Source organism: Neomonachus schauinslandi, chromosome 13, assembly GCF_002201575.2.
Source record: "Neomonachus schauinslandi chromosome 13, ASM220157v2, whole genome shotgun sequence".
Lineage (NCBI taxonomy): Eukaryota > Metazoa > Chordata > Mammalia > Carnivora > Phocidae > Neomonachus > Neomonachus schauinslandi.
The window spans coordinates 17,753,970-17,765,097 of record NC_058415.1 but is presented as its reverse complement, the minus strand read 5'-3'; the positions used below and the strand labels follow the sequence as shown (position 1 = coordinate 17,765,097).

Below are 11,128 nucleotides of genomic sequence, written 5' to 3'. Positions count from 1 at the left end.
ACACACACACACACACACACACACACAGAGGAATATTATCCAGCCATAAAAAAGAATGAAATCTTAACTATTTGCAACAACTTAGATGGACCTGGATGGTATTACGCTGAGTGAAATAAGTCAGAGGAAGAAAAATACCTTATGATTTCACTCATGTGGAATTTAAGAAACAAAAGAACAAAGAAAAAAAGAAACAAACAAAAAGCCAGACTCTTAAATACAGAGAACAAACTGGTGGTTGCCAAAGGGGAGGTGGGTAAGGGGATAGGTGAAATAGATAAATGGAATTAAGAGTACACTCCTATTGATGAGCACTGAAAAATGTATAGAATTGTTGAATCGTTACAGTGTACACTTGAAACTAATATAATACTGTGTTTTAATTATACTTGAGTAAAAAATTTAAATAAACAAGGTTTCTACCTGATAAGGTTATGGATCTCAAGAAAAGGTCATTGATCTAAAGTTTTTTTTTCCCTCTAGAATGGAGTTAAAATATTTTCTGTATAGTTAGAAAACATTTGTTACAATCATTGGCTTTGTTTTGGAACACTATCTCCTGAAAACAGTCCCCATCTGCAGAGATGAGAAAGAGAAGGCCACGTGCACTTTGGTTTCTACAACATGGCGACATACATTCTTAAAACCAGAAATGACATGTGCAAGGAGACTAAAGAATCAGAAAAAAAATGTGCTTCCATCTACCCTGCTTAAATCTTCCTGAAAATAGAGATCAGAAAGAAAAATGAAAAAAATTAATTCCTTTTGAAAAATGAGTCTTTAACTTATGGATTGGTTCATTTTCAAAAGGAATCAGATTCTGGGCCCACATATCGCTCATTCAAGATATAATGTGTGCTCTCACCTCCCACTAAATGTGTTGCTATGACTTTTAAATGGAGGGAACATTTAACAAGAAGCAACCTAGGGAAGGGAAGCTCTAACTCAGACATCAATAATTCATTTATCAGAAACAGGAGTAGTGGTATGAAATGCCAGGAGACTCTTTCATTTGTAGGGAGGCATTTTCTATTTTAAGCCTAGAACAATGCAGTCACCTTTATTCGACAAGCTAATACGAATGGAGACAAAGCCGAACAGAAGGACAGCTTTTATGGTCTCCTCCACTGAGGCTATTTCTTTATGCACCTGTTATGTGGGGGACATGAAAAAATGACAAAAAAAATTCTGGGGGCACCTGGGTGGCTCAGTCGTTAAGCATCTGCCTTCAGCTCAGGTTATGATCTCAGGGTCCTGGGATCGAGCCCCGCATCGGGCTCCCTGCTCAGCGGGAAGCCTGCTTCTCCCTCTCCCACTTCCCCCTGCTTGTGTTCCCTCTCTCACCGTGTCTCTATCAAATAAATAAATAAAATCTTAAAAAAAGGAATTTTTATAACTTTTGTACTTCTGCAGTGATTTCTGTCACCCTAAAGTTTTAGCACTAGAAATGTAATCATGTCAGTCTAAGAGAGATGATTGGCATGGAGTTTTGAGAGTGCTTTCTCTCGTAGTACTAAAACCCACCATGCATCAAAGTTTCTCAAGTCATCTACCAATTAAATCCATTAGTTCGGAGCCCAAGTTATTTCATCCCCGTGCCCCCCCAAGCATTTAGCACAGAGCCATTCACAAAGTAGGGTCTCGGTGAGTAGCTGTGGAATGAATGAACAGACGTAGCTAAGCAGGAAATAATTCCAGACACACTCTCAAGCCTACTGGTCAGATCATACAAAGAGGAGGTTTTCACAGAGCAGACACCTGAGCCACTTCATTCTGACGAGGATTAGAAATTTCTCCCCTTCACTCTCTTGCATCAAATTCAAAGACTCGTGGCTCTGCTCGAGGAGATGGGGAAACAGAACTGCAGAAAAGCAGATTTACTGACTCATTTACTGAATGAGTCCCAGCTCTCATCACCTAAAGCAGCAGAAAAACCTACCGAAACCTCTAACCTTGGAAATAAACAAAGACCTCTAAGTCTTACATTACATTTGAAATGTTCATAGGCACATATATTTTGAGATGATTGTGATTTTTAATTATTTATCAAGAACCAGAAAGAGGAACAGAACACATAATTATAATAACAGCTGTAACTGTAATTATAAATTATCTAGCACCTAATATGTAGTCTGTCGTATGTTTGGTGCTTTAGGTATTTTACTGCCAACCTTGGGAAGTAGTATTGTAGTAATTTTAGAGATTAAGACCACCACAACAACAAAGCTTTATAGTCAAAGTTCAGAGTACTCAGGCCCGAAGATTATAAAGCTAATTAAGGAGAACCAAAACTAACCGTCAACTCTTCTGAACTACAAACCCACTGCTAATTTCCTGATGCCACGTGACTTCTATTCAAACAGAATTATCTCGCTTAAAGACAGATCCATCAATCACATCTATAATTACGGTCTAATGAGCAGAGAGGCTATCTTAACCCCAAATGCCTGAATACATGGCTTGTGTCTGGCCCAGAAAACATCAGGCGGCACTCCTGAGAGGAGCTAAAGGGTAATCTGTTGCCCCAGGTCACGCTCATAAAACAGAGGTAGGGAATGCTGCTGTTGTACCTCTGGAAATGCCATATTTCACTGTCAAGACTACAAACGCAAGCACGTATCTAGAACAATGCCTGTGTGCTCCAATAACAAACCCACACCGCACTCAGTGAACCATGGACGGTACTTAGAAGGGGTTAAAACAGGACACACCAGAATACGCCACAGTGAGCAGGACTATGGCGATGCTTCTCAAGAACAGGTCTCGGGGAGAGCCAGGTTTGAAAGGAATACTTGCAGAGGATATGGCTTTTTTTTTTTAAAGGCAGCCTGTAAAAAGCCATCAAGGCCAACACTCAAAGAGCTTAAGAGCTTAAGCACAGCCTCTGTGGTTAGCGATGTTAGTCACACGTCCGACACGCCCTGGAAAACAGTCACCGTCACCACTGAGAGTATCAGTGCAAAAACTCGCCACATGTGAATTCAGACAGCACTGCCTACAGGGTATGATACGTTTCTGGTTTCTACCTATAGCCCCTCTTGCCCCTCAATATCCTGCCCCCAAATACTTCGGGTGTTACCATGATCTAGTCTTTCCTGTAGCTTTCCTGTCCCTCTTTGCTCTCTACAGATGTTGATGGAATAAATCAAACTGATGGATATAGTATCGTACAGATCTCCTATATGCTTGCCTCGAAAACACAAATTTCTTCCGATACCATTGATGTACTGGAGATCACTGTAAGCATAATGTGTAATTTACATGTGTTGATGCACAATTTTATCCTAGAAACTCTAAGTGAATGTAGAAAACGCATCGCCATGGGAATACACAAAACCCACACAGCTACACACCCGAAGAGCACCACGGTCCACACCTGTCCATGTCTGCCGCCGCTACTCCCTGATTTCGAGTACCTCACCTTCCACCTTCAGTAACTGGCAAGTTGCCATGATTCCAAAGGCCATCCTGGGCGGGGGGTGGGGGGCTGGGGGGTGTCCTCCACTCTGCTTAATTTTCCCTTGCCTCTCAACTGATTCATTTTCCTCCCTATTCTTTGTTCTTTTTCAAAATTTTCATCTTTTTTCCCCCCTCTTTTTTTCTCTTGCACACCGAGCGGCATGCATTCACATGTACGAGCAGACGTAATGTACACACAATTCCATAAGCAAACTTCGGGTGTTTTTCAAGATAAAGTGGCGCATTTATTATAATTTTACATATTTCGTAACCGCTTAACATGGAAACTGGGCTATTTTTTTAAATAGGTCCCTACCATTTTGTGTGTGTGCATCACCGATGAAGTTTTTGAGCACTGAGCTCAAATTTCACTGTCTTATTACTTGGTGGTTTTAGATTTTGCGGAGTGCAAGTGTTTTTAGGAAGGCTATGTCGCAATATAACAGAATGAACTGTATATCGAAATTTATCAGTGGCGACTTTTTGGTATTGAAACTTCAAGATTCTTCATCAGTGTTTCAGGCTAGTTCGTAAATTAGGTTAAATACATTAGCTCGCATTGTCTCAAATTATGACCCTTGATGTGAAATTCACTATAACTTTAAGCAGTGTAATCTGGACAGCAATGGCCAGGACCGAAAGAAAATTATCCAGTTTAATTTAGGTCCCTTTCTTTTTTTGTTTAGAAGGCTCTGAAAAATTCTATCGAAATCAATTTATGCATTAATGCTTTCACCATTGAATCTGATCTGTAACATTTACCGAATTATTAGCAAACAGCATGCTTTCCACAGTAACTTTTTTGAGGCTTCTTTGTGGATGGTGAAAAGGGGGGGGAAAAAAAAAGAAAAAAACCCATGTGCAGTCACAATTATCTAGGTCAGATGGTTTTATCTAAACTTATTGACTTAATCAAATCATACTCGCTAAGAAATTTTTTCCTAAAGAAAAACACAGGCTGGAAATAGCATGTAATAAATGGGCAAAACACCTCTTTTTGCTACTTCTGAGATTCCAGACTAAAACGTGTAAGTAAAAATCGAAATGATAGCATTTAAATCACAGCATTATCCTGGAGGAGTTTTGGAGTAAAAGGAAAAAAGCTAATGTGATCTAGAGATTAGAAATATCTCCTAATCCTTTAAAGAATCTGGGTCATCTTAAGCAAGAAAAACCATTCCCATTTATTTTCTGAAGAATGTTAAGATATTCCATGGTATCAAACGGATGTACATTTTCATCTGCTCTCACAGGAACTACTGTACTAACTGGAGAGTGGAAAAGTGGTTAAATGGGTTTCTATGGCTCTTGAATGTGAAGATAAGAAAGGTAATAGGTTCTGTACATGGCAAACCTTATAGGTATCTCACGTGTATTAGTAGAAAATACAATCACTACAGAAGAACAAAGCGGCTAATAAGAAAGCCCCTGGCAGAGACTTCAAGCACAGGGGTCAATGAAATTTGTTGAATTTAACAGAATAAAGTAACTCTTTTGGCGTACACATTGTTTTGCCTTTCCCTTTAGCACCCCATCCCCAAAAATGGGTCACCGGCCAATTACCTCATGAGGGGCAATACTCCCCAGCTGTGCCCTCAAGATATGGAAATGCTGAGTCATTCCCCAGGGTTCTCTCTGCGACCATTCTTACCATGGAGACCACCCCTTTTTATTACCCAGAAGCTTCAGTGAAAACACACCTGTTCACCCTGGAGCAAATTTATGGATCATTTGTTACCAAGGCTTTCTAAGAAAATACTTCCCTCAGCAAGAGGAGAAAACAAAAATCCTTGGCAGCCACAGGCCAGCCCCCGCTCCGCTGGGCCTTACTTGTTCTCGTTGCTTGCGTCGTAACGAGGCATTGGGTCCAGGTCATTCCCATTCACGTCACAACTCGCCAGAGCATCCTACGGCCACAGAGGAGTGAACAAGAGGAGGAGACAGACATTTAGTAATTAGCCATTAACCTGGAGCCACATGCATTCTTAAACACATTTCCGCAAGAGAGTAATTAGATTAAATAATACATTCATGGTTCGGTGGCATCAGGAGGCCTTGTTCAGTAATAATCACTGTTGTATTTTTCTCCTTAAGGTGAAAAAACACTCTCCACAGACCAAGGAAGAACCCAGACCATTCCTGCCAACATATTTTCCCTCATCTCTGGAACTGACCTCGCATTCAATGCCTCTGAAGAGGTCCCCAGTGGCCACCTTTTCAGTGCAGTATTCTTGGACTCTCTAGAAGCAAAGTGATTTATTTTCCAGGGATTCTCTCTCTATTCCTTACTTCATTTCTGGAGTGTGTAAATTCCTTATGATTCAAAGAGTTTTGAAGATAATTCACAAACAACTGGCAAGCCAATTAAAAATCAGTATTAGAAATTTATTATATTAGGTATCGTGGTATCTCTATCAGACAATAGCTGTCTGGTTTCAGATGTTGTATCTACTATAAAAGAGTCTGTAATTCAGACTTTTTACTAATACCCAATGATCCTCTGTCCCAACCAAAATAATGAACAAAGTTTTATTCTAGGTCAAGGCTTCAAAATGAGGGAAAAGCATCTCTGAAGCCAAAGCTGGATCTGTCTGCTTTTAAAAGTGATTGTGAAACATCTCCAAATTTCTACATTTCTTCCTTTTGATTTTCTAAATTTCTGAAAAGAAATTACTGGCTTATATCTTTACTCCAATTTATATCACAGTAGGTAGAACTAATTTAGACTGTTCTGTGTTTTCTGACACTTTAGGGTAATTCCTGATTTCAGTTTTAGTGAAAGCCAATGTGTTTTCTAGCTTTATCAAAGACTCTTGTTTCTGAAAATAATGTATAGTACATAGAGTCTGATGTCTGGAGAAATTATGCAAAATACACGGGACATATAAAGGTGGTAGGTAAGTCCCTGCTTCTCCTATAAAGGCGGCCCCACAGCCCCCCATACTGGTCACTAGAGCATGAATGGTGTCCATCTAGTATAACTGACTAATTTTACTTATAAGGAAATAGAGGCCCAAGAGAGGCTAAGTAACTTGGCCAAAGGCATGAAGCAAACCAGCCTGTGGAACCAAGATTGGAACCCAGGCCATGTGCCCCCTGACTCCATCCAATGTGCTCTTCCCTACACTTCACCAGCTCCAACATCAGGACAACTGAGAAGCATCGGTACTGCTCATCACACAGATATGTTCTAGAGAATTCTCCTCCAAGGGGGGAAAAATGAAAGAGGCAAAGAATGCAATCATAATTAGGTTAAAGCCGTCTGTGTTTCATCAAATATATTCCTAGCTGGTGGGGGGCAGGAACACCCCATAAATACCACACTGTGTATGACCAGAAAGACTTCTCTGTTGGGAGAGAGGTCCCCACAGTTCTGTTCTTTATACGACCTGGGCTCACTCACTATAGCCTTCAGGCTCCAGCTTCTCCCCTCTTGAAGGAGGAGACGAATAGAAAGTTCTTTTTAGCTCTCAAATTCTATGCTGTGAATGCCTGAGTGTGCTTGGAGGCAGGGTGAGAGCGGCCGCTCAAACGTTTTGTTCAAATGAGAACAAAATGAATCTGCAGGTCCTTCTCTCTCTCTCTTTTTAACCTTCGGGAAAAGTCACCTAATTTGGCGGAAATTGTTTCAATATGTCACTGTAAAAAATTAATTTGTGAAGTTTCTTGGCTGAATGTTTGACACAAAACGGGTGACGGGGGAAGACTGTAAGGAAAGATTCAAGTGTGAGGTGACACTGGGGTTTGTGTGGGTCAGAAATATGGGTCACTGTGAGCCAGTGGGAGTTTCTGGGGCGCCAAGGAAGGGGCTTGGAGGTATTTTATTTGCAAAGATAAAATGAAGTCTCTTCAGGAAAATTAATTTGAGATTCAGTATCATGAAATAAGCAAGACTGAGCAAATAAGAAAGGAACATTGGAGAGAATATGGTGATCACGCTCTAAAAATGGTTTCATGAGAAGCTGGAGCAGTAGGGAAAGGGGGGCAGAGGAGACATGGAGGGGATACCCGTGGTGCCCAGAAACCAAGCCTTCCCATGCTGAGGGAGATGGAGATAGAGCTAGAGAGAGAGAGATCAGATTTCAGGAAGGCATCATATCCCCGGTCTCCGAAACTTGGCCTTAAGGAAAAGGTCAGGTCCACTCTGAGTGAGCCCAGAACAATGTACCCCAGGGCCGCTCTGTGTCCACTGAGGCAGCAAGCATGCTGGGATGGCAAGTCCTTTGTGCTGATGGGCAGAGGGACCCGCAGGGCAGGGCCTGCCTCATCATTCTCTGGCAGCTCAGGGCACAGGGTGGTGGGCTGGGCTTGCTGAAGTGCCTCCTTTAACGACCATGAAATGGAATATAGAAGACAAAAATCTGCGGAGACGGGGTCCTCCCAGTTATATAGCTCAGGATTCTCTGTGGGTCCCCTCCGTGAACACGGGGCAAAGCTTCCCACCCTGGCCCGTGGCTTTCCTCCTCTGGGGTCAGTAAGAGTCCTGCAAGGGAAGTAAAGCAGACTTCACCATGATTTAGAGCTGCTTGTATTTTCAGGGATAGGAGAGGAAACTGTAAGCGGCTAGAAAATCACTGATTTTAAGAGAAATTTTTTTCAATACCAACATGAAATATAATTTAGGGACCCTCGACACGGCCAAAATTTTGGAATTAAAAGGAATCAGGAAGGAAGAGAGGAGGATGAGGGGGAAAAGCGATTGTTGTTTAAGCGGCATGCGGTGATATCAGTGTTCCTGGGTGGAAACAGTCGTCACCAGAAAAGAGGTCTGAGGGGAAGTCAGAAGACATGGGTGTGAGTGGGATCCACAGGATTTTCTGCTGAGCCCTCATGGGAATCAGAGTTTGTATTTGCAGATAATAGGGGATCGTTGCAGGCTCTTTATAAGAGAAGAAGTATTTTAGAGAGAACACTAAGGTGTCAGGAAACAAATTTGGAGCCGACAGAGAATGGCATATTGAGAGATAATATGGCCCTCTCAAGTGACCTTAGAAAGGAGAAGCCAATGGAAGGAATGAGCTTGGAGGGGGTAGAGTTTAGAGAGATCACTGGCACATTTCTAGGCAGTAGATACCACAGTGGTAGATGGAACCCAGAGGCCCAAGGGGCAGAAACTGACCCCAGTGTTCCGTGGGCTCTGTGGTCTTGGGCTCATCCTACATCCTACGTCCTCCTGGAGTCCTGGAATCACAGTTCCTCCTTAAGAGAGGGAACTGACTGCTTCCTAGGACTAGTAGGAGGCTGATCACTATTGTCCTTTGAAAAAGGGAGTAAAAAAAAAAAAAAAAAGAGAAAGAGACCAGTAGAAAAACTTGAGAAAAGTTCTAAGTACGCTTTTCTCCACAAGAGAAACAGAGTGTGTGGCGTGGCTTTGTGGATGAGTCGTTGAGAAGAGTGGTCATTATCAGGAGCAGATGGTGGTGGGGGTGGGGTTTCTGCTGCCTTGTCACTTGCTTTTTGTCATCAGAACATCAGAGGCACTTGAAAGTTGAAAGCAGTAGCTCACCTCCCTGTACTCAGAGGGTGCAACGTTTTGTAAGATGGAAGCGATACGCAGAGCCTACTGTATTTGCTAGCTGCCCTTTTCAGTAGTAACCCCACTTCTTGACAGTCCTCACACGCGTCCCCTTACTTCCCAGGATGGAGGGGGCTCCGACCACAGCACACACTCACGTAGTTCTGCATCAGATCCGGGTGGGTTCTCTCAATGCCATCATCCAGGATGGTCACAACGATGTTCTTTCCCGTGTAGCCTCTCTTCCAGGCTCCTTCGATGTTCATGTCTGATTGGCAGGGATGTGTGTTGTCACTGCAGTGCTGAGGAAGGAGGAGGGAGAATTAGACGGTGCAGATGACTAATAATCAGAAGATGGGCAAATCACCTCCTTGTGCAGATAATGGGTTACGTTAACGGACATGTGGTGGTGGCCTGCAGAGCAGAAGCATGGGTCTCTAGCATAATAACAAGAGAAGGCAGGAAGGGTACATGTGGGGGAGGCGAGCAAACAGAAGTCTTCTGCCTGCTCTGCCCTGTGCTAACGCCATAGATCCTTTGAAAAAAAAGAGAGTCAAATAAATTCCATCCCAGCAGCACAATAAGGGATGTATCATTTTATTGTCAGCACGTATTAATGACACAGAAGAAAGCATTGGAACGTTTCATTTATAAACCCAAACTAGGCAACTGCAGAACACACACTGGATAATCTCTTAACCAGGCCCCTGGAAGCCAAGCTAGCCAAAACTGAGAGCTCAGGCAGCTTTCGGACAGTGTCAGCCAGAGGGGGTGCTACCGTCAGAAACCCACGAAGGAGGGAAAAGTAACAGTTTCATCAAACTTCTTTTGCTGAATTAGCCACGGCTATCGTACCATGATAGGTAGGGGGCAGGCATACTCAGTCAGCGGTACTCGGAGAAGGGAATGAAGAAGGAAACCAAGTCTGGACAGGAAATGTGTGTGAAGGATTCAGAGGGCAGACTGGAGAAACATCGGATCTTAGCTCGTTAGGGTCATAGTCATGTCATTCCACAATGGCTACAACATAGAAACATAGCAAGAAATGCACGAACCCATCAGCTCTTCCTGACATACTAGCATCCATCCAACCCACACAATGGCCCCCTCCAAGTCCATCTCTTTGAAACATCCCTCTGAGTGGTGTTGCTTCCCAAGTTCTTAAGACTTCGTAGAGGAACAAAGGAAAAAAGACGTGCTGTAACATAATGCCATCGTAACATGGGCCACCCCAGATCGTACCATTCTCCATTTTCTTCCTGCCTTTGTAACAGTTCAGCTCTTCAGGAGAAGGGAGAGAATGCGAGCTTTGTAGGCCCTGAGCATAATGGAGACCCCACTGCCATTGACTCATCTAACGTATACTTTACTGAGCACCTACTACACCCTGGGGTATGACAGTAAGCAGGCAGATAAGGTTCCCGTCCTAATGACCCCTCCGAAGGGGAGACACGGATAATAAACCAACAATACCATTCAGAGTCCTCCTTGGGTTTTTAAGGAATGAAAGAGGGTGATAGGATGGTGAATGCCAAGGGACCGGAGCAGACCACTCTCGGTGGGATGGGAGGTGGAGCCTGTAGTCTCCGGGAGTGAAATCAGAGCTGATGCAGGACTGGTGACAAAGAGCTGCTCTGCCCAAGAGCCTAGAGATGTGTCTTCTTGGTAGAGGACACAGTAAATGCCAGGGTAATGTACGGTGGGCAACAGCTTAGCACACTGAAGACAGAGAAAGAAGGTGGTGTGTGGCTGAAGCTCAGGGAATGAGGGAAAGAATGGCCTGGAAGACAGCCAGTTAGAAGGGGAAGAGAGGTCAGACCATCCAGGGCTTTGTAGGCATGACTGGGCTTTTATTCTAACTACAACCTAAATAAATGGAAGCTCATCTCTTTCCAAACTTCATCCATCAAAATCCGATGCTAACAAGAGACAGATACCTCCAACAGCCCCTGACAGGAATTTGTAAATTTATTCTCCAAATGAGACTGCCTTTCGTTGAATGTTATTGACACACCTGATAGTTTCAAGGATTCATTCTAACAAAGGGTGTACCCATTTTTCACCACAGGGAGTATCAATTTCATAGAGGATGGGGGCTTATATATTTTCTGAACATCTGTATCTTTTTCTCACCTCCTTGACTTCTTTCTGGCA

At 43.0% G+C, this 11,128-nt stretch overlaps 1 protein-coding gene across 3 annotated transcripts in view; it reads right to left on the bottom strand.

The window, feature by feature from the left end:
• PCSK5 (proprotein convertase subtilisin/kexin type 5) overlaps positions 1-11,128 on the bottom strand; it is a 463,530-nt gene that overhangs the window by 331,809 nt on the left and 120,593 nt on the right. For all 3 annotated transcript variants that reach the window (XM_044920816.1, XM_021689363.1, XM_021689364.2), the window contains exons 4-5: positions 9,133-9,276; positions 5,290-5,366 (exon numbers count right to left, since the gene is read on the bottom strand). In XM_044920816.1, the coding sequence (XP_044776751.1) occupies positions 5,290-5,366; positions 9,133-9,276 (221 nt within the window). The remainder of the gene's footprint in view (positions 1-5,289; positions 5,367-9,132; positions 9,277-11,128) is intronic.